Below are 27,187 nucleotides of genomic sequence, written 5' to 3'. Positions count from 1 at the left end.
AGCCACGGCCGCTGAGCCTGCACGTCCGGAGCCTGTGCTCCGCAACGGGAGAGGCCACAACAGTGAGAGGCCAGCGTACAGTAAAAAAAAAAAAAAAAAAAAAAAGTTCACGTAGGCTTTACAGTTTCAGGATTCTTGAGAACATAGCTTAAGCCAACAATCTAAATCAAGTGAAGTGAAGAAAAAGTAACAGATAATAAGCCAATATAGAGCATGTGGACTAGTTTGATAGTTTAGATTTAAAATGATTTCCACCATGACAGTTTATACAATAAAATGAAAGAGGAGCAGGATCTTCTCAGACGTAGGTCTACATTTCCTAGCCTCTCTCTTCATAATACATCTTACCACCTTTCCTCTCATCAGGAAGGAGAAGCTACCCTAAAAAATGAAGGCCAACTGACTTCTCCACTGACTGACCTCCCCAACTTCAATATCCATGCACTACATGTTTGACCAAAGACTAGAAGCCAGAATAATCTTCCTTTTCAAAAGCAAAACTAAGCAAAAAATCAGGAGAATTTTTCTCTATCATTTTCACTCTAAATTTCAATTTGATTCTATTTCTGTCAACCCCACTATCGAAAAAATGCCACGTGGGAACCCCTCTTGATAAAGTCATAGGACCATAAGTGTAAAGTCAAAGGGTGGGGGGTGGGGAACTGAGTATAAACCAGATGATAAGTCTGAAAGTCTAAACAAGTGAAAGCAATTGTTTGGGAAGTAAATTCTAGAAGCAGGATCTACTCTCAACAACCAAAAGGAAAAAAAAAAAAAAAAAAAAAAGGAAGGATAGGCACTGGGTACACCAGAAGTACAGAGAAATACTGTCATGAGATTTGGAAAACTTTAAGATGAGATAATGGGGGCACAGGTTACCACTTGCCCTCAAATGGAAGCTTACGGGGCTCTTTCTGTTTCTACTTAAAATCAGATCAGCTGACTGCAAGTCACAGGCAACTTGTTTCGAGGATCCAGGTGACTCCTGCCTTTCAACTTGCTCTTAGGGTGTCCCTTGCCAAAAACCAGTGAAACTGACTACTACCCACAAGCCTCCTGTCTACTTCCCTACATGGTTCACAAGACCTGGTTTACGCAAACCATAAAGATCAGACTCGGGGGGCTTCCCTGGTGGCGCAGTGGTTGAGAGTCCGCCTGCCGATGCAGGGGACACGGGTTTGTGCCCGGGTCTGGGAGGATCCCGCATGCCGCGGAGCGGCTGGGCCCGTGAGCCATGGCCGCTGGGCCTGTGCGTCCGGAGCCTGTGCTCCGCAACGGGAGAGGCCACAACAGTGAGAGGTCCACAAACCGCAAAAAAAAAAAAAAAAAAAAAAAAGATCAGACTCGGTGCAAACATATGTGCTCTAAAGGGGAAAACTGATGGAACAGCAAGTACTGTTTAGCAACTAGACTACTCCAAAAAGTATATCCAGAATTCTCTGGGAATTAAAAAAACAGAAGAAAAAACCCCAACAGAATTAAAATTAAATAGAAATTTGCAATAATATTCTAATTAATAATTTCACTATTTCATACTTAAGAATCCTAAGTCTTAGAGAGGAAAGTTAAAATTTGTCAAATGAAATAATTGTGCCTGATGAGAAACTAGATGTCCACAACCACTAACTGAGGGCCTTTAAAGCAATATTGAAAACCATGTCATCAAGTATCTAAATACTAATCTGGGTTCTCTAATAAAAGTACTGCCAAGGTTCTTCTAAATTGCTTGCTATGCCCGCTGATTTACCCCTTCCCCAAGTCAGAATTCTAAAACCATGCCTTGAAAAAAGGAAGTAGCAGAACTTCAGTAGTTCTATTTCTGCACTTCAGTATAAGCGGCACATCCAGTTCAAGCTACATTACCAAGAGCAAACAATTCCGTTTCCATCTACATTGAGAAAGAAATTATATTTCTTCACCTAAGGTATTCACTCAAGCCCCAAAGGAGATGGCAGATGGGAAACAAAAGTAAAGAAAGCAGATGGATGGAAAACTCAGAAGGAAAGGAAGGCAGGGATCTGCATGCCATTAACCATTACTTTTCCAGTCTTCTTTACGCTCTCATATGTTATGGTGCTTATGGTAAAAGATGCAGAGAAATCTCTCCAGCTCTTACAGTTCTTCATAAGCAAGAAGACTGAGAAAAGGATAATCATTAACAAGTCATTTTAAATGCTCTGGATAAGAAATGGCTAAATCAAATTTTTAATCATTATAAATCATAAGAATATTCAATATATGTTTACTTCTCCCTTTCTACACCCTTGGCCAATCATAACCCCTATGCCTGGAGATGCAAAGAATCATCTTCTGATTTAGCCATTTTCTGCTAACTCATTATTGTAAATTACTGATCACATTCACCAAATTATATTAAAAAAGAAGGGTTTAAAATTGGTAGTGTTTCAGGCCACTTGCAAACATTATCATCTCAGGCATGGAAGCAAGTCTCATGAAATTCTACATCTCTGAGATTTGAGGGTCCCAAGTTTCCTTATCTCTTGCATTAAGTAAAGCGTGCACTCGCATGTGCAGACGTGCTTAACTCTGTGAGGCCTTGTCTCCTATCGTGGCAGTGACACCTGAGACTGCTGTATGGCCACAGCAGGGCAGGGGCTAGTGAAAGGGACCTGGCTGAGACAAAGAGCTAATGGTAAGAGCGGGCAAGACACTGACTGGGCACTAGCAGAGAATAGGAGGAGTGGTGCTTGCCAGAAGACTCCTCACAGGGGAGTGACAGGGACTGATGCCGAAAGCAACAGAAGAACCGCTCACAGCCAAGGCCTCGTGCTCAAAAGTACTTCCAGAGATTAAAAACAAATGTTTTGCACGAGTAGGAGGGGGAAAACAATACAAAATGGATAGGGCGTGAAGGTCATGTCTGCCTTCTCAGGATGAGTGTTTCATGTTTAGACCTATTAATCACAAAGAAAATTCCTAAGCCCACAGCTACAATTTTAAAATCTTGTATCATCTTGCCAAGTGGTTCCCCTTATTTTTTAAAAAATTTTTATTGGAGTATAGTTGATCTACAATGTTGTGTTAGTTTCTGCTGTACAGCAAAGTGTATCAGTTATACACATACATATATCCACTCTTTTTAAGATTCTTTTCCCATATAGGTCATTACAAAGTACTGAGAAGAGTTCCCTGTGCAATACAGTAGGTCCTTATTAGTTATCTATTTTATATATCCTCTTATTTTGTTTTTACTATTTTTTTAATTATAAAATTAACAGTTTAAAAAACTATTTCCATTAAGGGAGTCCATTTGTCAGTCTTTATTCAGAATTTCTACCAGAATGAACTAGACTAGGAAGCCTATCCCAATCCTTAAACTCAGGAGGTTATGAAAAACAGTTTTATACATCTCGGCAACATCCCAGCAGTAAACTAAAGGCTATATCAAAAGGGAAAGAAAGAGGGGAGAGGGTAAAAGAATTAAGTCCCAAATAATGATGAAAGTAACTGAGCTTTGACCTTGAGGCCAGATTTACTTTGGATCTGTGGGCAGCAGCTTGGACATGTATAGAAAAGCACATGTCTGTGAGCACAGGGAGGCACTGTTTTCAGGGATGTTTCCTGATATGAGCAAGTGACATATTCCATGAACAAAGGGACCATGTCTTACCCATCTTATGCTTTACAAACAGTAGGTGCTCTTCAAATGCTCTGTGAATTAATGAGTATAAACACAATAATGTTTTCACAGTGAGTACACTGGAATTCCAGATGATTTATTCATGAAAACCACTGGGCATAAGTGGCCGTGCCTGCTGCAAAAGACCTGTAACACCTGGAAAGAGTTAATCACACTGCCCCACACCCTTTAATGTTATATCGGAGACTGGTGAAAGAAGTCACCATCAGTCTCAAAACTCTCAACTCAGTGAGCAAACTGAATATTCACACCAACCCTCTCCTGGTATGTAGCCAGATCCTGATTCTCAGGAAGACTGGGCAGTTAAATTCCTATGAGCTTTTCTCCTTTCCCTGGCTCCAAGAGATCCTTTTAATTAGCATGGCTTCTCTGAGTCACATCCTTAGTTTACTAAGGAATGTATCACATCTTCAGCTGACTTTCTCTAGCCCCCCGGTTCTCACACTAGCATGCTTCAGAATCACCTTGTGAAAACAGACTGCTGGGCTGGGCACCACCCTCAGAGTTTCTGATTGAAAAAGTCTCATGTGAGGACTGAAAATTTGCATTCTGACAAGTTCCCAGGTGAGGGTGATGTTGCTAGCTGGCAACCCCCTGCTCCAGGCTAGAGAACCAGTGAGTTTTTCTTTCCTCGAAAGACAGAAATTACAAGTAAAACTGAGGACATATAAGATGCTAACTAAAATGGGCCTTCTATTTTTCAAAAGCTTTGCTCATTTTTGTTGTTGTTGAGCAAAGGAAATAAAGAACTTATGGGAAGGTACACTGAAGAGTGACTGGGACAATCTCTGAAATGTCTGATGTTGTTAATCTGGTGGCAAAGACAACTACTGAAAAGAGAGTTACCCATATTTTAGGCCATCAGAAAAAGCACGTCCAGGCTGAAAGCTAAGACTCCTCCTCAGGTTTAATTAGGAGAAGGAAGCCTTCTGAAAGGCTTATTCCAATCCTTTCCATGGGATCACCTCAGCAAGCTGTCACCTGGCAACTTAGTCACCTACATTTTTAACCCAGGAACTTATTAACATTTTTTCCCTACAAGGTAATAAAGTTGAGTTTATATGAAAATCCAGGAATTTCAAACAGGCATCCTACCAATTTTCCAAACAACATAAAGAAAAGCTCTTGAAAAATTAAGTGTGATGTGCAATCTGGAGTACTTAAAAATGTGCTCAAAGGTTGACAAGCAAACATAGAGGATAAAAATTAAAATTTAACGACAAAAGGTTTGGAGATTAAACCTTTGTTATAATTTCATGTATAACTAACTGTTTCCTGTTGCTTCAACTTTAAGCATATACTTACCTTAAAATGTAAAAATTTCATCTAACTATGTTTATACAACTACTTTAGGGTTCCTTTCCCCATCTTGAGATGAAAAATTGCTGAAAATGCAAAATTATACAAAACCATGGCTGGCTGTGTACTGCATGAAAAATGGAACATAATCTGACATTTCTTCAACTAAAACAGGGTGCAGAAATGGTATTGCTTTCAAACTAGCAAATTAAAATAATTATTGGAATAAAAATATGGCCCACTTGTGCTGGTGTAATATCAGCTGCTCAAATATTAAAAGAAATAATAGTCTGACCTCATCGAAAAACTGCTGAGTTTTGCGAAGTATAAATTTTAATTCAGTCAGTTCCAGGAAATTTCTCTTCAGAGCTTCCTGGTTTGTGTTGATTTCCTTCAGTTCATTTTCAATCTTCTCAAAATTGGCCTACAGAAACAACAACACAAAACCAATTTACTCAAAGGAAGCTCAAAATGCTTGCTCTGAAAGACAGATGAATTCATCCATCCCACAGAACGCTTGCCACCCAGACGGTTCAAAGGTATCTTTGAACAACACAGCAAGTACAGTCAGCCCTCCATATCCTTGGGTTCCATACCTGCAGATTCAACTAACCATGGTTCGAAAATATTTGGGGAAAAACATTTTCCAGGAAGTTCCAAAGAGCAAAACTTGAATCTGCTGCCCACCAGCAACTATTTACCTAGCATCTACATTGTATTTACAACTACTTACATAGCATTTACATTGTACTAGGTATTATAAGTAATCCAGAGATAATTTAAAGTATATGGGAGGATGTACATAGGTTATACGCAAATACTACAGCTATTTTATATAAGGGACTTGAGCATCAGCAGATTTTGGTATCCGAGGGAAGGCCTGGAACCAATCCCCTCAGATACTGAGGGACAACTGTATTGTGTTTTTACCAGGGCAATTTTCTTAATGAAAACTTTTTGGCTTAAAATCGTCTTTCTCAAAAAAAAAAAAAAAAAAAAAAAAATCGTCTTTCTCTGTCTATAGATTCTGTTGTACACTTGGTTAAATTCCTCAGGGGACTTCGGATAGATAAAATAATTTTTGAAAAGTTAATGAAGGGCTATTCATTTAGTCTATGAGATTAATAAATTACTGGATAAATTAACATTGATCCATTAAAGTTTCAATAAGCCAATAAACATTTATTTAGTCGCATGTGATAGTATTTGAGATACCACAGTGTTTTTTACACCATAAAAAAGCAAATCCCATTCTTGTGGATGGGATTTAAATGAATCCCATCCACAAGAAACTTGCTGCAATCAACAGACAAGGACAGCAAGAATTATTCTACTCTCCAACTACTGAGGAAATTACTCTCTGCATTTAAATAGAAAGAAACTTATCTGGCTTCCTCAGAAGAATTGTTTACCTCTAAGTCAATCATGTCCCGGGGGAAGGGCACCTCTGGGTTTTCGCCAGTGTCCATAATTGGGATATTGGCTTTCCTTATCTCTTTCTCAACAAATCCTAGAACGACAGAATCGAAACATTCATGTCTAGCTGCACATGTCTGGAATTGCCAATACTTGAGGAAAAAAATAATAAGACCCCAAACCTGGCTAAAAAGAGCTTCGTTCTAAGAAAGACACTTTTACATAAAAAAGGCAGATCATGGAAATCCTTTTTTCTCCACATTCCTCTTCCTCCTACCCTACCGTCTCTAAAGCATAGCTACCCCAAACAGGCTTATCATCCCACTACTGTCTTCTTTCCCTCTTCTGATATTAAAACTGGTCCTCATCTGTGTCAGCTCTCTACCCTTTGTGACTTCTACTGTATGACGGTTCTGGTCACAGATACTGTTGGCAGAGAAGAGCTACAGAAGAGTGCGATTCAGTAGAATATTTGAAACTTAGCACACTAGTGAGACAACTCCAGCCTACATGGGTTTCATTAAATTTGAAAACAGGTCAGTTTTGACTTAAAAAATACAAAAAACAAAGCACAGAATAAGGCCCCAAAACACCAGAAGAGGAAAGTGTTTCAGGTGATAACTACTGACTTAGTTTTTAGCACGGGGACTAAATTCACCTAACAGCTAACTGAAAGCTGGCATAGTATAGTAGAAAGATCTTGGATTTTGAAGACAGACAACCTGGATTCAAACACTGATCCCATCATGACAGCTTACAGTTCTTGGGCAAGTCACTTAACCTCTCTAAGCTTTGGTTTCTTCATTTACTAAATACGGGTACTAAATCACCCATCTTGAAGGAATGTTGTGGGGAATGAACAAAATAAAGTATATGAACACCCTAACTCTCAACAGGACCTTAATAAATGTTAGATTCTTCCCTCATAAATAGCTCAAATTAAAAGGTGGCTATGCTGACATCTAAAATTGATGGTGTTCTGGGTCCTACCTCTCACAATTCTACAGGGTAGTACTGCCACAAAACCCTTCCCATAAAAAAATAACCAGTATTTTTCAGCTTGCAGCCTTGTCATCTCAAACGAAGTTTCTGTTAAGCACCACCTAGCCCAAACACCACACGTCTACTCGTGCACAAGAAATTCATCTTTACATCAGACTGCAAGATTTTTCCTCTCTTCTTTTCCTCCTGTAGTATTTCCTTCCTTTATTAAGAGGACTCTAATTTAAGACAATGGCTCACTAGAGGAACATCACACAAGGCCAAAATGCACATACGAAGCTTTCGATCCATTTCTTCACATCTTCTAACTTCATTCACAAATTTCCGCTGGAAAACGTTCACATCTGGATTTAACTGCAAAATAAGAACAGAATACCAAATATTCAAATACTACATTTCCTCTCTTTCATAAGCAACACATCCTGCAAAGTGAAAACCTAATTTAGTGTCAGTGTATGATGCGACACTAATTAAAACTTTCTACTGATCCACACAACCTGCTTTGGGACCAGTCACACCAATGAAAAGTAAAATCCCCTCCCTCACTGCTGCAACATATTCCTGGAATGGAGGCAGATTAGACAAAGCACGTGGCACAAAATGTTCTTCCAGGGCCAAAAGTCTCAGTGAGCACAACCACCTCCCACATGTGGGCAATGGATATAATAGAAGCTCTGCCTGGCAAACTTCTCTTGTTCTTTTGCCCCAGGGTCTTCACCTTCTAGGTGAAAGGCTGGTGTATTCAGTCATACATCACAAGTAATTTTCAAAGCAATGTGACAGATATTCTGGGAAATGCAAATAAGAATAAAACAAGTTCCTACTCATTAAGAAGCTTGCAAACGAATAGAGAAGAAAGATGAATACAACCAATAAGAGAGCATGTGATAAATTCCATAAAAGCAATACAAAGAAAGGATTATAGTTACTCAACATTTGTGGAGCACCAAATATGTCCCAGACACTGTATTAGGCACTGGCATAAATATAAAGAATAAGAGATATCCTAGCTTTGAAGAGCTATCAGCCCCACAGAAGAGACACAAACCGATCAATACAACTTTTGTGATAAACGTTATTAAAGAGTAAGCAAAATATTGCTGGCAGTTTCCTATACAGTTAAACATATATCTACCTACCTCATGACTGAGCATTCTACTGCTAGGCACCCGCTTAACGGGAATGAAAACGTGTCCACAGAAATTTGTAAAAGAATGTTTACAGCAGCTTTATTCGTAATCGACCCAAACTGGCAATGATCCAAATGCCATCAACAGGAGACTGGATAAAGACACTGTGATATGTTCGTACCATAGAATGCTATTCAGTAATAAAAAAGAATCAACTACAGATATATACAAAATGAGATTAAATCTCAAAAATACGAGGTTGAGCGAAAGAAGTCAGACATAAGAGTCTGTAATGTATCATTCATTTACATAAAGTTCAAGAACAGGTAAAACTAATCTATGATGGTAGAAATCAAAACAGTGGTTACCTATGATGGGTAGGGGCTGACCAGAAGTGTGCACGAGATAACTTTCTGGGCTGCTGGAAATATTCTATATCTTGACTGGGGTGGTGGTTATAAGGGTATATAAATTTACTGTACTCCTAAGATCTATGCATTTCATTGAATATGAAGTTTACCTCCATAAAAAAGAAGAGGGGGGCTTCCTTGGTGGCGCAGTGGTTAAAAACCTGCCTGCCAATGCAGGAGACGTGGGTTCGAGCCCTGGTCCGGGAAGATTCCACATGCCGCAGAGCAACTAAGCCCACGAGCCACAACTACTGAGCCTGCGCTCTTGAGCCTGTGCTCTGCAGCAAGAGAAGCCACAACGATGAGAAGCCCACACACAGCAACGAAGAGTAGCCCCCACTCACCACAACTAAAGAAAGCCGAGCACAACAACGAGAATTAGACTTAGAATTAGAGTTACCATATGACTCAGCAATCCCACTACTGGGCATATACCCAGAGAAAACCATAATTCAAAAAGACACATGCACCCCAATGTTCATTGCAGCACTATTTACAATAACCAGGTCATGGAGCAAGCTAAATGCCCATCGACAGACGAATGGATAAAGAAGATATGGTACATATATACAATGGAATATTAACCAGCCATAAAAAGGAACGAAATTGGGTCATTTGTAGAGACGTGGATGAATCTAGAGACTGTCATACAGAGTGAAGTAAGTCAGAAAGAGAAAAACAAATATCGCATATTAACACATATATGTGGAACCTAGAAAAATGGTACAGATGAACCGGTTAACAGGGCAGAAATTGAGAAACAGAAGTAGAGAGCAAACGTATGGACACCAAGGGGAAAAAGCAGCGGCGGGTGGTGGTAGTGGGATGAATTGGGAGATTGGGATTGACATGTACACACTGATGTGTATAAAATGGATGAGTAATAAGAATCTGCTGTATAAAAAAATAAATACGGCTTCCCTGGTGGTGCAGTGGTGGAGAGTCCGCCTGCCAATGCAGGGGGTGCAGATTTGATCCCTGGTTGGGGAGCTAAGATCCCACATGCCTTGGGCCAAAAAACCAAAGAGCATAAAACAGAAGCAATATTGTAACAAATTCAATAAAAAGACTTAAAAAAATTTTTTTAAAAGAGCAGAAATGAATAAAAGTTCCTGAACAAAACAAAGTCAAAAGCTGACTTTTTTCTTTTATTCTTCTTTATCATTTTATTTGTTATCATTTTTTCTTAAAAGCTGGTTATTTAAAAAGACAAAATGGACCAAATTTTTATAAGACTGAGAGAAGGCATAAATAAACATAAGAATAAAAAAAGTTCACTACAGATAGAAATGTCAACAGTTAAAATATACCCATCTAGAAACACCAGGCCTAGAAGGTTTAAAGATAGGTTCTTTCAAAGACTAGATAAGCCCAAAGCTTAGAAAAACTATTCCAATGAGGAGACAAATGAAAGGAACATTCCTCAACCAATAACTGAGATTGGCCAGTATAATCTTTTTTTTTTTTTTTTTTTGCGGTACGCGGGCCTCTGCCGTTGCAGAGCACAGGCTCCAGACACGCAGGCTCAGCGGCCATGGCTCACGGGCCCAGCTGCTCCGCGGCACGTGGGATCCTCCCGGACCGGGGCACAAACCCGTGTCCCCTGCATTGGCAGGCGGACTCTCAACCACTGTGCCACCAGGGAAGCCCACCAGTATAATCTTTACACCAAAATAAGATAGGAATAGTTTGAGAAAGGACAATTACAGACCAATATCATTTATAAATATAAATGAAAAAATCCTAATAAAATTATTAGGAAATTGAACCCTAAAATTCTTTTGAATACACCTCATGACCAAGTTTCCGAGGCTTACAGGGATGATTTTACATTTAAAAAAATCTATACAAATGGTCTGTAAGAATATGAAAAAGGCTCCACATCATTAGCCATGAGGGAAATGCAAATAAAAACCACTGTGAGATACCACTTCACACCCATTAGGATGGCTATAATGAAAGTGTTAGAATTACCACATGACCCAGCAATTTCGGGTACATACTCCTGGATATATACCCAAAAGGAGTGAAAATAGGCACTCAAACAAATACTTGTACACGAATGTTTATATAGCAACATTATTCACAATAGCCAAAATGTGAAAACAACTCAAATATGTGCAGCAACTAATGAATGAATAAACAAAAGGTGGTATATACATACAATGGAAAATATTCAGCCATAAAATGGAGTGAGTACTGACACATGCTACAACAGGATGAATCCTGAAAACAATACGCTAAGCAAAAGAAGCAAGATACAAAAGGCAATGTGTCATATGATTCCATTCATAGATAATGTCCATCCAGAATAGGGAAATCCAGAAAGACAGTGGTAGATTAAGTGATTGCTAAGGGCTAGGGCGAGGGAGAGATGGGGAGTGACTGCTATGGGTACAGGGTTTCTATGCAGGGGCGATTAAATGTTCTGGAGTTAGATAGTGGTGACAGTTACACAACCATGTGAATGCACTAAATACCACTGAACTGTACACTGTAAAAGGGTGACTTTTTTGGTATATCTCAATTGAAAAAAACATAGGCAGTGGAATCAGACAATCCTGGATACAAATCTGTGTGTCCCTGGGGTATTTTCATCTGTGCTGCAGGTTCCTAAACTGTAAAATAAGAGTGGTAGGTTCCACTATTGAAAAGGAGGTTCTACTTCTCAGGTTGCTGTAGGAATGCCTGCAGTAATAATGTAAAATGTTCAACATGACATCTATTCACAAAATGTAAATTGTCCTTATGATCCTACATGTTGGACAGTAAGGGACTGAAGAATAGACAAGAAGTATGTCAAAGAGAAGAATGAATGAGGGGACAGATAAGCCACAGAAGATTTTGAACAAGTCGAGCAACGAAACATGTCTTGTCCCTCTAAAACCCAGGGCAATATCTTTTGTATAGAAGATAAGTAACAACTAGTTCTATACTGAAACCACTTCTTATACTGAAACCACTCATTTTAATATGCTGCATATTTTCATACTTAAAAAAGATACAAATAAGAAAGAAAAGTACAGATACATGCTACAATATAGATGAACCTTGAAAACATTACATTAAATGAAAGAAGCGAGACACAAAAGACTATTTATTGTATGACTCCACTCACATGAAATGTCCAAGAATAGGCAAATCCACAGAAACGGCAATGAAGATTAGTGGTTACCAGGGGCTGGGGGTGGGGAGTGGGGCTGGGAGGAAATGGGGAGTGACTGTTAATGGCTACAGGGTTTCTCGCTGGGGTGATGAAAATGTTCTAAAATTGATTGTGGTGATGGTTGTACAATTCTGTGAATATACTAAAAGTCATTAAATTGTATACTTTAAATGGATAAATTGTATGGTCTGTGAATTATATCTCAGTAAAGCTGTTAAAAAAATTAGTAGGAAAAAATATGGCTACGTAATTCACCAAATTAACAGATTAAAGGAGAAAAAAACATGGCAACCTCAATAAGGAAAGGCATTCAATAAAATTCCACAACCATTTGTGACAGTAACTTCAGGAAATCAGAAGTTGAAAGGAATCTGCATAATCTAATAGAATTTTCCAAAAAATTAAGAATAAATGTCTTATTTAAATTATAAAAAATTTAAAAGATTCCCCTTAAAGTTAGAAGCAAGACAGGCATACTACATAATAGATACAAAGCATTTTGCCCTATTTCCTTATTAACAATAATCCCAATTTTGTTTAGGGCAGCAACTGCTCAGCTGAAAAAAAAAAAGAAAACCACCACATTTCCCAGACTCCCTTGCAGCTAGAGTATGCCATAATTTTGGCCAGTGATAAATTAGCAAAGTCTGCTGAGGGTTTCTGGGAAAGTTGTTTTCCTCCATATGTAAGTACTTCCCCCTCCTCCTTGCACTTCTTTCTTCCTGCCTAGAATATGGAAGAAATGCTGGGAGCTGTGGTGGTCATCTATAAGGACAAAAGCCAAATGCTCAAGGATGGCCAAAAAGAAACACAGAATGATCTTAGGACACTGATGACAGTGTGAAGCTGGGCTTCATGTTACATGAGAAAAGTACACCCTTAACATTTGGGTTTTCAGTTACATACAGCTAAACACAATCCTAACCAGTATTAGCTTGCTCTTACTCTTCATCAACACGTTATGTTATTGGGACTTCTCTGGTGGTCCAATGGGTAAGACTCCGAGCTCCCAATGCAGGGGGCCCAGGTTCAATCCCTGGTCGGGGAACTGGATCCCGCATGTGTGCCACAACTAAGAGTCTGCATGCCGCAACTAAGAAGGCTGCATGCTGCAACTATGAGCCTACATCACAACTAAAAATCCCGCATGCCACAAGGAAGATCCCACCGCATGCCACAACTGAGACTTGGCGCAGACAAAATAAACAAATAAATAAATATTAAAAAATAAATTTAAAAAAAGTTATGTTATTAAAGGTGCCAATGGATACAGTAAAATAAGAGAAAGAAAAGGAAAAGGATTTGAAAGAAACAGTTCACTCTCTGACAGTGCAGTAAAAAAGATTATATCAAATGTAGCAAAATGTTAACAACTGGTGAACCTACATGAGAGTATTCAGGCTTGAAATTTTTCAAGATAAAAATTTAGGAGGGACTTCCCTGGTGGCGCAGTGGTTAAGAATCCACCTGCCAATGCAGGGGACGTGGGTTCGATCCCTCGTCCAGGAAGATCCCACATGCCACAGAGCAACTAAGCCCATGCGCCCCAACTACTGAGCCTGCGCTCTAGAGCCCGCGAGCCACAACTACTGAGCCCACGTGCCGCAACTACTGAAGCCCATGCGTCTACACCCTTGCTCTGCACCAAGAGAAGCCACCACAATGAGAAGCCTGCGTACTGCAACAAAGAGTAGCCCCTGCTCGTCGCAACTATAGAAAGCCTGTGTGCAGCAACAAAGACTCAACGCAGCCAAAAATAAATTTAAAAAGAAAAATTTAGGAAAACAGAAAATACTAATAACAAAAAAAGAAAAATAAACTTTATATATATGACAAAATAAACCAAAAACAGAAGGAAAAGACAAGCCACAGCCTGGAAGAAGTTATCAGTAGAGGATTAGAAAAAAGATTAGCTTCCAGAGCACATGAAGAGCTTGAAAAAAAAAAAAATCCTACAAGTCAATACAGAAGACAAGCAAACCCAATAGAAAAACAGGCAAATAATATGGACAGACGTCCATGGAAAATGAAACCCATTATGTCCAATAAACAAATAAGAAGAGACTAAATGTACTAATCTAGAAAATGCAAATTAAAACAACAGGATACCACTTCGCAACCATCAGACTGGCAAATTTCTTTCTGTCTGAGCACAGAGGTGTTGACACAATTGTGGAACGACAGGTACTCTCAACCAGCGATGGGAGCATGAACAGGTACATTCACTCTGAAGTTCACTCTGATAACATCTAACAGTTAGGGATGCACACGATGCTCAGCAGTGTGCCTCCTGGTTATAATCCCTGGAGCAGCAGCTGGTCCATGAGATCAATACCATTTTCTTGTAACACTAGGACATCATTTGCCTTTTTCATTCTCATTCTCTCATGAATGTTTCAGTGAAGTTTTCCAGAGGCTCATGAGATACATCACAGCAGACTGACTGCAGAAGCAAATGAGAATCCAGCTTTCTGCTAATTCAGACACTAAAAGATTTTCAAAAGTGTAAAAGCAATATCCCTCTTCTCAAAACTATTTTTTGTTTTGGAAAACATAGCTATTTTTCATAAAAATGTTATGATAACATGTAGTGGGTTTATTATTATAATTTTTAAATGATTTAAAAAGTAAACACTTAAAACATTTCTCAGTTTTAATTTCCAGTACAATAATATCGCTAACTATAACTCTTATAAAAGCCCTCTGGGGTCCTCAATTTTTTAAGAGTCTAAAGAGGTCCTTAAACCAAAAAGTTTGAGAACCACTGCCCTGGAGAAACTATCACACATGTATACCACAAGACATATATATGAATCTTCCTTGCACCACTGTAGAGCAAAGAGTTGCAATCAACCAAAATGTTCATCAAAAGGGAAAAAATGGGGCTTCCCTGGTGGCGCGGCGTGGCAGTGGTTGAAAGTCCGCCTGCCGATGCAGGGGACACGGGTTCGTGCCCCGGTCCGGGAAGATCCCACATGCCGCGGAGCGGCTGGGCCCGGGAGCCATGGCCGCTGAGCCTGCGCGTCCGGAGCCTGTGCTCCGCAACGGGAGAGGCCACAACAGTGAGAAACCCGCGTACCGCACAAATAAAAAAAAAAAGGAAAAAACGATAAACTGTATATTCTTACAATAACTATATAGCAATTTAAAGGAATGAACTAGCACCATCTGTATCAACATGGTTAAATCTTACAAACATTAAATTTAAAAAGTACTTGCTGAAGGATACACACAACATGAAACTATATACATAGTTATAAAACATATAAAATTATACTATATATTATTTAGTGATACATACATACATACACAGCAAAAGTGGAAAAAAAAACAAGGGAATGATAAAAGCAAAGACTGTGGAGATTACCTTTGTGGGGGAGGAGAGACAGGAATGGCAGGGAAGAAGGAGACACAGGAGCTTTCAATTATTTGTGGAATGTTTCTCTTAATTAGATAGTAGAAACAGAGTTACAGGCATAACTCGTTTTACTGTCTTTCACATTATTGCACTCTGAAGATATTACTTTGTTTTACAAATTGAAGGTGTGTGGCAACCCTGCATTGAGGAAGGTTGATCAGCACCATTATTCCAACAGCATTTGCTCACTTCGTGTCTCTGTGTCACATTTTGGTAATTCTCTGAGTATTTCAAACTTTTCCAGTATTATATCTGTTATGGTGATCAGTGATCTTTTGACTGCGAAAAGATTACGACTTGCTGAGGACTCAGATGATGGTTAGCATTTTTTAGCAACAAACTATTTTTTAATTAATATATGTACATTTTTTTTAGACATAATGCTACTGCACACTTAATAGACTATAGTATAGTCTATAGCCTACAGTATAAACATAACTTGTGGGACTCTTAGTTCCCCGACCAGGGATTGAACCTGTACCCTCGGCAGTGAAAGCGTGGAGTCCTAACCACTGGACCACCAGGGAATTCCCAGCATAACTTTTATATGCACTGGGAAACCAAAAAATTTGTGTGACTCGCTTTATTGAGATACTCACTTTACTGTAGTGGTCTGGAACTAAAATAAATATTCATTGTATTAGTCCCTATAATGTTTTGTATGACTGAAATACAACATAAGTAAAAGTTAAGAACACTGAATAGACACAATGGGTGTTAGGTAGGGAGACACCATAGTACCAGATAAAGGATTGCAAATTAAGGATGACTTAGGTTTGATTTAGGTTTCAAGTCTAGAAAACTGGAAGAATATTGATGCATTAGCTCATCTTTAGAAAGTCAGGATGAAGAAATAGTTTGTTAAAAGGCAAGGTGCTGGGATTTAGACATAACAAGCTTGAGAAGCAGAGATGACAAAAATCTTTTTGTGGGGGAGGTGGGATGGGGGGACAAAGGCCTTCTGAGCTATTTTATTTTATTCTTTTTAATTGAAGTACAGTTAATTTACAATGTAGTGTTAGACAGAAATCTTAGAGAGTTGTTAATTCAGGGATGGTGTTTGGGAGGTCAGGACCAGAGACACAGATTTGGGACTCGCTGAGTAAAGATGGAAGATTTGAGGAGAGATGAGATCACCAAAAGAAAAAAAAAAAGTGATAGGGAAGATGTGGGTACGGAGAAGCTTAGCCAGAGAGAGCAAAGAAAAGAGTTTCGGGAACACTGACACCTGTGGCAGGAGTAAGGAACGTAAGAGAGAGGTTGGTGGAAGACAGCAATGAGTTTTCAGAAAGGTAAGAAAAGGAACCAGAGTCGGGGAGGAGAACATTTGAAGAGAGTTGATATAAAAGAGTTCAAAGAGAATAAGGAATAAGACCACATCACTGGATTATATTTGTGCAATTTCGGCTCAGACTGAGAACTTCCTGAAAGCTTGCCAATTCCAGGAAGCCAAAACTGATTAATTCCACCCCTTTCTGACCACTCCTCTTTCATCCATCCATTCATTCCAACAAATACTGATTATCTTTTATGTGGGCACTAAGGATATAATAACGAAGGTCTCTGTCTTCCTGGTGCTTAGATCACAGTAGAAGAGAGATTCTTTCATCAGCCAGTCACACCCATGAATGGAAAATCACGACTATGATGAATGCTATAAATGAGAGGTACGTGGAGCTTTGAGGCTGCATAACAAGGAATGGTTACCTGCCCCCTCCTTTCAGCAGCGTAGATTGTGCCTTCAGATTGCAAGCCCCATAGGTCATACTTTTTTTATATTCTTAAACTGTCCATTTTCTTTTGATATCTCCTCCAAGTGGCCAGCATAATGCTGCAGAACAATGGGTATTCAGTATATGCTTACTTATATACTATACATCTGTAACTGGATGCTTCAGATTTTGTAATAAATATGTCCTATTGTATGGAAGAGCTATGACACTTTTTTTTTAATACCGTACTATGGGTGTTAAGGAGCGCAAAAGCAAAGTGCAAGCCTTGAACAGGTTAGTTTGGTGTCCTCCACCTGCATCCCAAGCAATTACCTTGAGAATGCTTAAGATTATTCTCAAAGCGGTAGCTAGTAAAAGTATGGAAGGATTGGCACAAAACATTCTCATCTCTACAAAGACAACTTGAAATGTACACTCTTCCAATAGTAAGCCAGTGCTATAATGTTATTTTTGAAAATAAAAAGCAAAACGTTCGTCTTAAGGCAAATTGGCCATGTCAGGAAAAATAGAGTTCAGCGGTAATCAAGAAGCAGCCCCATAACTACTTACATCACGAAACTGAACCTTTCCGAGTTCTCCTAATTCACTGACACAACAATAAGCAGCTTCTGACTGTAGAAAAAGCTGGGCCAGTGTCATCTCCTCACTCCGGAAAAGCTCCCCCATGGCAGCAGAAAGGACCGGTCAACTGAGTACCTGGATTTCTCTCCAACCTAAGGCAAAAAGAGAAAATTATATGACCTTGGAATTATCAAGAGGACTGAGAGCAAACAACACCCCAGGAAGCCTCTTCCGTTTTGCATTTCATTTCTTCCACTCCATGCTGACAGGTCTTTAACAACTGTTTTGACATCCTTAGAAAGACAAAAAGGAGAAATTCCAATGGCTGTTACTGAATCTTCTCCCAGAGAGTGTCTGATGAACAGTCACTTCCTTTGCAGTCGACGTCAGGATTGAATGACAATAATTTGGGACATCTCAATACATAAGAATGTATTCAGATTAAAAACTGGAACTGGGAATCTGAAACAGCTCTTTAAATACCTTGGACACAATATTATGAGGCAGCTGACATTTTTTTTTTTTCCTGTGTCAGGAAACAAACAGAAGAGACCTCGGTTCCCCTGTCATAAAGCATGTCTCCGTTGCATCTAGTTTTCTACCCTCTACTGCTAATTTCTAACAGCCAAAGTCCCAGCACTGCCCTAAAGGTACGGCTACCTTAAAGGGTTTAACTTTCCAAACTCCCCAGAAAACACCATTTTCTCCCAAAAGAATATAAACACATAAGCATTCACTTAAAAAACAAAAACAGAAAAACACAGCAACAGCTTACACATTAAGCTCAATTTCAAGTCAAGCATGACAGGAATACATGGTAATGACAAAGCAATTTTAAGTCACAGAGAATAAGCTTTGGACCTCCGCAGCATTCTGTTTCTTATCCCCACCTTCAAGATTAACTACATTCTTCCATCTGTTAAAGCTTCGCATGAATGAGCCAATAAAGATTTCCTTTTCAGTCGGTCTTACCGTTACCGGGTAGGAAAGACAATTGGCGCTATCAGTGGTCCTGAAACTGCAATTATTTATTCTCAATCAGCTATTGTAAGGCACAGGCTGTACAGAATCTGAACTCAACAAAATGTAAGGTATTTTTAGTACCATGAGGGCATCCCTAATGATAGGTGACACTGGCATCAAAGGAAGAGCTATTCCTCCGGAAGCCTGGGAGACATTTTGAGAAATCCGAATGACAAAACCTTTGTGCATTTGACGTTCAAGGCAGCAAAACCACGCATTCAGATATAAGCAAGAATTTCTCAAGAGATCATGTAGCTTGCCTTTAAGACTGCCTACACCTGAATCATCCAAAACAGCTGTTAACAGATCCCACACTATCCTCAACAAGAATAGATTCCACAACCTCTAAACACATAAAATTATGCCAGATCAGCATAGTTCAGAGGCTGCCGATAATGACAGCCTCCAATGAGTTGCCTCCCTGTTTCTGTTCTTTAATGATTACAAGTCTCCCTAGAACATCTCTATCCCACTGGGACCAAAGAGAAAACTAAAAAGGTCACAGCAATTCGGGCGCGTGGGGGTCGCAAAAAAAAAAATATGAAGAAACGGTAATCCTGCGCAAGAGGAGTCCAAATAAAGTGCTCCCGAGCCCTGCCTCACGACTGTCATCCAGTCCTCGCCTCCTAACGAGCCGTTCAAATTCACCTGCCTCGTTTCCTGTCTACCTAGTAAGAAGGAGGAATTCTCTGAGCCCAGGCACACCTACCTCCTGGAGTGGGGAATAAAAGGGGATAATCCTCAAATGGGGAGCCCCTTTAAGAAGCCCCCCAATTCTTCAGCCTACCCAATAACCTTCAGTTCCTCCGCCTCCCACTTAAATGAGGTAAGGGATCGGGGCCTCCAAAAGGGAGTGAACCTCCTGTTTCTCTGCCCAGAGGAGGGGTGCCCGAAGAGGGGTGAACCCCCATTTCCTCGAGACCTGAAGCCCCTGCTAATTCCTTTGACAACCGAGGGGGCCGTTAGAAAGGTTTGTTGTGCCCCTCGGAGGCCGCTCCCTGCCGCGCTGTACCTACAGGCCCAGCTCACCTCCAGCCGCGGGCCGGCCGCCGCCAAAGCCGCCGCCACAGACCAAACCCGCAGCCTCCGCAGCTCAAGCCCGCAGCCTCCGCAGCTCCCGGCAGCAGCACCTCGACGTGCGTGCGTCCGCAAAGCCCCGCCCCCGCGCTGCCGCCGGCCTCCGCCCCCACGATGACCTCATTGCCGTTGGCCAATGGGGTGAGGACTCGGCCGGAGGCCTCACTGCGGAGTCGCGGGGGCGTGGGCGAGACCCTGCGTGCTGACGCCATCTTGTTCCCGCAGCCTCGGCTGCCGGCCCCGGGAGGGTGGGTGTGTGGGGCGGGCGGTGCAGGTGCTCTAGGCCTTAAGTCCTTGAGCCCTTCAGGACCTTTTCTCACTAATATGTATCCTTGAGGCCAGGCTGCCTGCTTTCTTTATTTTCATACCCAAGGAATTAATTCACAACTTTTTCCTCCTCGAGGGAAGTAGCATGAAGGAGAGGAATTATTATGAAATGACTGGAGAGCTCGAGCAGAGCTTTAAAGGGCTTCCAGCCCCAATCTGCTCTGCGCACGCGCGCGCACACACACACCCTTTTTCCTTACTATGCAGGGGAGAAAATTTGAGCCCTAGAGTGGAGAGCGACTTGCTAAAGGTGCTAGATCCTGTAGAGGAGCCCTGATCGGGGGCTCATTCATTTAAGAATAGAGAACCCCTCTTTAAAAAGGTACTTGCTTCGGGCTTTCCTGGTGGCGCAGTGGTTGAGAGTCCGCCTGCCGATGCAGGGAACACGGGTTCGTGCCCCGGTCCGGGAAGATCCCACATGCCGCGGAGCAGCTAGCCCTGTGAGCCGTGGCCGCTGGGCCTGCGCGTCCGGAGCCGGTGCTCCACAACGGGAGAGGCCACAACAGTGAGAGGCCCGCGTATCGCAAAAAAAAAAAAAAAAAAAGGTATTTGCTTCAGTCCTTCCAGCAACTGTCCAGGTTCTATTTTTCTCCAGTTAACAGTGGGAGAAACTGTGGTGCTCCAAGGACAATGGTGCTTCAAGGACAAAGAACGACCCTGCCTGAAAAAGTGTCAGCGTTACACCCCCTACTGGACTCCTAATCGCCCTCCCCACCATGTTGCGATGGTTACGAAATTTGTGAGACCACCTGGGCGATGCCTACCTGGGCAACGGGACCTGTCCCAAGTAATGAAAGGCATATGCCCTGTCCCACTCCCACCCTAAGAAGGAAGGTATATGTGCCTCGACCAATCAGTAAAGGAAATTTTCACCTCGGACCATTTCTTTTGTTTTCTGGCTATAAAAACTGATCAATAGCACATGTTCGGGCTTGACTCTCCCGGGCTATTAGGAAGTTGGCCCGCTGTTCTGGCAGTGACCTTTGCCTCTAATAAATTCTATCTTCTTTACATTCTGCCTTGTGTCTGGAAATTCTTTTCCAACCTGCGTTCGGACCTCGACAGAAACCTTATTAGACCAGGTGTTGTGAAAGTTAATTTCGAATCTTGTTTGATGGACTCCTGTGCGCCCGTTTGACCACTTAAAAGTTTTCTATTCCTCAAAATTTGTAAAAGAATACGTTTTAAAAAACGCGTTAAGTGACGTCTACCTATTATTTATAAAAACGCCTTTCTCAACTATTGATGTCGATTCCCTTTTCCTGCCCTTCTTTTGAGGAAGAGTGGGGATCCCAAGTTGTTTGTCATAACCAGAACCGTATCAGGAAAACTCAGAAAACTGGTTATTCATACTTCGTGGGTGGTGGAACCCTATTGAGATTCAACTGTAATGACTGAGATATGTCTACCTGGCAAAGACATCATCAATCTTGCTTTACCAGCCTAAAGGAAATAATAAAGGGCAAATACCGACGTTTAATTTGCATTTTTCATCTCACATTGTGAATGAAGATATAACGACTTCATTACGATTTTGTTGAGAAGTAGCACCTTGGAGAGCCCCAGGCCCTCCCTTTCCCTGTGAGCTTAATTGCTCCCTAGTTCTCTCGACTTTCCCCCCAAGGCGGATAAGGACCCACATTTGAAAGCCTGCCAAGTTTTATAAACTATTACACAATGACTCATTTCCTTCCTTTGAGACTTAAAAAAAAAGTTATTTTTTTAACCTCAGGGTCAGCCACTCGCTAACCACAAATTTTCATACACTTACCTTTAAGACAGCCTTTCATCTGGACTCATATCAGTTCCCTTGAATTCCCTTTTTTCACGGCTTGAAAGTATATTCTCTCGGAGCTCCTCTTCTGTCTCCTTTCATTTCCTGCCATCAATCTTTCTCCAGTGTTCTATTTCTTTTCCCTCCATGCTCTCTTCCTTGGAAGTCTTGCCTATTGTCAGGCTTAAATGTCTATGTGTAAGACATACCTATTTTTCCATCTACCTCATTCCTCCAAGGCTCAGAAATGGAATTTCAAGCTGCCTGAATAATGCCATTCAGGCAATACACGTTTGCTGAGGCAGTCTGCTATATCGGAGACGGTGCTAGGTGCTGGAGATAGTAAAATGAAACAGACACTCTTCCTATCCTAGAGGAGCTCACAGCTCAGTGAGAAATAAAAGTCCCAACAATTATGAGAGAGAGAGAGAGAGAGAGAGAGAGAGAGAGAAAGGTGAGATGAGATTAATACTTCCCTTGTGCCAGGCACTTTTTTTTTTTTTTTTTTTTTTTTTTTGCGGTACGCGGGCCTCTCACTGTTGTGGCCTCCCCCGTTGCGGAGCACAGGCTCCGGACACGCAGGCCCAGCGGCCATGGCTCACGGGCCCAGCCGCTCCACGGCATGTGGGATCTTCCCGGACCGGGGCACGAACCCACGTCCCGTGCATCAGCAGGCGGACTCTCAACCACTGGCGCCACCAGGGAAGCCCCTAGGCACTTTTCTAAGTGCTTTATAAATATGAACTCATTTAATCCTCACAACAATACTAGGAGGCAGACACTATTATTGTCTTCATTTAACAGATGCTATGGTGAAACTGAGGTACACTAATTTGCCAAAAGTCACTCAGCTAATAAATAGCGGAGCAGGATTCAGACTCAGCCAGTTTGGCCCCATTTCTTGTGCTCTTGAGTACTGCACCGTTCTGACTCTGCTAAGAGTGCTGTCTCTGAGTCCAACCTGAATTCAAATCTTGGTCTGTCATTTAATATCTCTCACTTTACGACTCTCTAAGCCCTAGTTTCCTCTTCTATAAAATAGGGTTAATAATAGTACTTGCCTTACATGTTTATTGTAAGGAAGAAAAGGAACTTAGTACACGCTTGGCACTCAGTCTGCATTTAAAAACTGTTAGGGGCTTCCCTGGTGGCGCAGTGGTTGAGAGTCCACCTGCCGATGCAGGGGACACGGGTTCGTGCCCCGGTCCTGGAAGATCCCACATGCCGCGGAGCAACTAGGCCCATGAGCCACAACTAGTGAGCCTGCGCGTCTGGAGCCCGTGCTCCGCAACAAGAGAGGCCACGATAGTGAGAGGCCCGTGCACCGCGATGAAGAGTGGCCCCCGCTTGCCGCAACTAGAGAAAGCCCTCGCACAGAAACGAAGACCCAACACGGCGAAAATTAATGAATGAATTAATTAACTCCTACCCCCAACATCCTCTTAAAAAAAAAAATTGTTAGACATCATCATCATCACTATTGTTGGTTGAGATACGAAATACTATATCTCAGTATTGGACCTGAGGACGTCAGAAAAGTTTACAGTGAGGTTGTGACGCGAGTTTTGAAGACTTAGAGCTCTCACTGAATAAAAACTGTCTCTTCCTCTGAGATCCTTAATCCTGCTCATGGCACCATTGTTTTCCTCGTTACCCAGGCTCCAAGCTTAAGCCATCCTTTTTTTTTTTTCTTTTTTTCTATCTAACATTGTTTACTTTAACACAAGCGAAATTAACACAAGTTGGATATTAAAATATCTCTGAGAACAATTTCTACCATTTATATTGTGAAAAATCAAGCAACCACTCTATAATTTGTAAAAATTTCACTTTCAGTTGAATGTTTTCTTCTAATAATTGTCTAAGAATGTCTAATTGGTCAACATTATGTGTTGAGTTTTCTCTTTTTTTAAATTAATTTATTTATTTTATTTATTTATTTTGGGCTGCGTTGGGTCTTCGTTGCTGCGCGTGGGCTTTCGCTAGCTGCGGCGAGCGGGGGCTACTCTTCGTTGCGGTGCGCAGGTTCCTCATTGCGGTGGCTTCTCTTGTTGCGGAGCACGGGCTCACTGCAGAGCACAGACTCTAGGCACGTGGGCTCAGAAGTTGTGGCTTGCGACATCTAGAGCACAGGCTCAGTAGTTGTGGTGCACAGGCTTAGTTGCTCCGCGGCATGTGGGATCTTCCTGGACCAGGGCTCAAACCCGTGTCCCCTGCGTTGGCAGGTGGATTCTTAAGCACTGTGCCACAGGGAAGCCCTTGCGTTTTCTCTTGAACAAAATTTGTATAGAGAGTATAAAACTTTAAATAAGTATGAATAGATATTAAGCTTAAAAATAAATCTGCCCTAAGTCTGTCTTCTGAGGTTTGTACAGAGGCCTAGAAGGTTTGTACAGGGTCAGTAGTGAGGTCCTCGTGGCAGTGTGTTCTCCTTTTTTTTTTTTTTTTTAATTGGAGTATAGTTGCTTTACACTGCTGTGTCAGTTTCTGCTGTACAGCAGAGTGAATCGGCCATATGTGTACATATATCCCCTCTGTTTGGGGTTTGCTTCCCTATAGGTCACTACAGAGCACTGAGTTTTTTTGGTTTGGTTTGGTTTTGGCCGTGCCCTGCAGCATGCGGGACCTTAGTTCCCCATCCAGCGATCAAACCCGTGCCCCCTGCAGTAGAAGAGTGGAGTCCTAACCACTGGACTGCAGGGGATTCCCCCAAACACAGTAGTTTCTACCTGATTTTTCTCCCCTAGCATTGAGCCTACTCATTCAGTGGTAAGTACCATTTCTTGAATGAATGGTGAATGGGTAGCTGATGCTGAAAGAAACGGGGACCTCCTAATAGAAATCGACTATCAACAAAAGAACACAGCTCTCAGACAAAAAGGAATATGATCACATCCTGCATTTTTTCTGTCCCCTTTGTTTTATGGACTTCATTATCTGCGGGGAGAAGAGTTCGTGACAGATGCTTGTATTCTTGTAACAGAGATATGAGGGAAAGTTTCCAAGCAGAAGCTGGAATCAGAAACTGTGTGAAGTCAGTGAAAACTTTACAGAGTCATCAAGTTCAGTATATTAACAGTGCTGACGCTTATATTCCACATACAGTTCCCGAAGTTATTCCACACTGGAACATTCCTATAAGGAAAAAACTCTAACTTCAATGATGAGTACTTTTTTCGGGGGGTGGGGGCCTCACCCTGTGGCATGCGGGATCTTAGTTCCCCGATCAGGGATTGAACCCAGATCCACGGCAGTGAAACTGCCAAGTCTTTACCACTGGACCACCAGGGAATTCCCCAATGATGGGTGCTTTAATAAATAGCTTTCAGTCATCAAAAATCCATCATTTCTTCAGCAAACATCTATTAAGTGCACACTTTATGCCAGGCATAATGTTAGAAACTGGAAATGCAAAGAGGAGCAAGGAGCTCACAGTCTATCAGGAGAGACAGACAACCAACTAACTGTGATATAACATACATGATATAGCAGCAATTGAAGTAGAAGTCTACGTAAGCCCAGAGAAAAGAGTTATTAATCCTGTTTGGCCTTGCAGGAGGCTTTAAGAAGACATGACATTTGCGATGGGTATTAAAGGATTAATAGAAGTTTGTTCAGAGGAGGAAGCAAAGGCTAATAGAACAGAAATAGTACTAATATCAAACTAAATTCAGATATTGTTTTCATCACAGTCAGCAAATACATCAACTTAGCCCAAAACTGACTAAACTATTTTGATACAGAATAATCAGGCATTTATGTTGATTTTATCTAGAGTTACCTGTATGCTTCTCTAGGGAAGAAATAAGCTGTGCTTATGCCTTTCTGTAATTTGAACAAGTACAGCATATGTCCAACAAGATCCGGTATAAACAGGTTGTTACCACACAGCCCTAGAAGACGTGAGAAATTCCATATGAGGCATAGCCGCCAATGCAGTTCTGGGTGTCTAAACTGAGCTATGTCTTAGCATCTGTGAAAATGTCTGAACAATAGTTACAAAAATCAGTTCTACTACCAAGACAAAAGAGAGAACAGAGGCAATGATCTAACCGAGCCTCAAAAAGTTACAAGAATTGTCACGGGCCTCCCTGGTGGCGCAGTGGTTGAGAGTCCGCCTGCCGATGCAGGGGACACGGGTTCGTGCCCCGGTCTGGGAGGATCCCATATGCCGCGGAGCGGCTGGGCCCGTGAGCCATGGCCGCTGGGCCTGTGCGTCCGGAGCCTGTGCTCCGCAACGGGAGAGGCCACAAAAGTGAGAGGCCCGCGTACCGTAAAAACAAAAAAAAAACAAAAAAAAAAAAAAAGAATTGTCACTGCAGTGACATGACTAAAACAAATGGTTTTTTCTCCTTTTTTCTTCCTTCCTGTTTTAGTTTGAATGAATGCACAGCAATTGTCTAAATTTCCACCAGTGAAAGGCCAGCTCATGTTTGCTCAACCAACTTAGATTCCTAGATGGGAGTGTTAAAGTTAAACCAAGTGTTTTGAAAAACATATTTGCTCTTGTCTTTTTCTGCCATATGCTTCTTGTATTAATTTCCTAGAACGTCCATACACATTACCACAAACTGAGTGGCCTAAAACAGAAAGTTATTCTCTCATGGTTCTGGAGGACAGCAGTCTGAAATCAAGGTGTCCACAGGGCCATGATATTTCTAAAGGCTCTGGGGAAGAATCCTTCATTCCCTCTACCTAGCTTCTGGTGGTTGTCCAAAATTCTTGGCATTCTTTGGCTTAGGGATACATCACTCCAATGGCTGCCTTCATCTTCACATGGCATTTTTCCTTCTGTGTGTCTGTATCTGCATCCACATTTCCCTCTTCTGATAAGGACACCAGTCATTGGATCAGTGCCCACCTGAATCCAGTATGACTTCATCTTAACTTGGCCATATCTGCAAATATACTGTTTCCAAATAAGGATATATTCACCTATTCCAGGTGCACATAAATTTGGGGGAGCACTATTCAACCCAGTACAGTTCCCTTACCAATTTGGGGAAGGAAATTTTGCTCTGCATAATAGTGCAAGCAGTTAGCAGCTAAAATTTTGATTTAAAAGTTAATTCTGGGCTTCCCTGGTGGCGCAGTGGTTAAGAGTCCGCCTGCCATTGCAGGAGACGTGGGTTCGACCCCTGGTCCAGGAAGATCCCACATGCCGAGGAGCAACGAAGCCCATGTGCCACA

General features: G+C 41.4%; 1 protein-coding gene across 5 annotated transcripts in view; it reads right to left on the bottom strand.

Annotated features, from left to right (window-relative positions):
* Nucleotides 1–19,930, bottom strand: part of ATP6V0A1 (ATPase H+ transporting V0 subunit a1) — a 55,332-nt gene extending 35,402 nt beyond the window's left edge. For 4 of the 5 annotated variants that reach the window (XM_082603250.1, XM_082603251.1, XM_082603252.1 and 1 more), the window contains exons 1-5: nt 19,849–19,930; nt 17,785–17,948; nt 7,654–7,732; nt 6,373–6,470; nt 5,256–5,384 (exon numbers count right to left, since the gene is read on the bottom strand). In XM_082603250.1, coding sequence (XP_082459376.1) covers nt 5,256–5,384; nt 6,373–6,470; nt 7,654–7,732; nt 17,785–17,901 — 423 coding nt within the window. In that variant the 5' untranslated portion in view covers nt 17,902–17,948; nt 19,849–19,930. The remainder of the gene's footprint in view (nt 1–5,255; nt 5,385–6,372; nt 6,471–7,653; nt 7,733–17,784; nt 17,949–19,848) is intronic. The other variant, XM_082603254.1, reaches the window with a different exon arrangement.
* Nucleotides 19,931–27,187: the final 7,257 nt, after the last annotated feature.

Source organism: Mesoplodon mirus, assembly GCF_964341445.2.
Source record: "Mesoplodon mirus genome assembly, chromosome: 18".
In the NCBI taxonomy this organism is placed as follows: domain Eukaryota; kingdom Metazoa; phylum Chordata; class Mammalia; order Artiodactyla; family Ziphiidae; genus Mesoplodon; species Mesoplodon mirus.
Note: the sequence above shows the minus strand (reverse complement) of the source record. Positions and strands in the feature narration are given on the sequence as shown.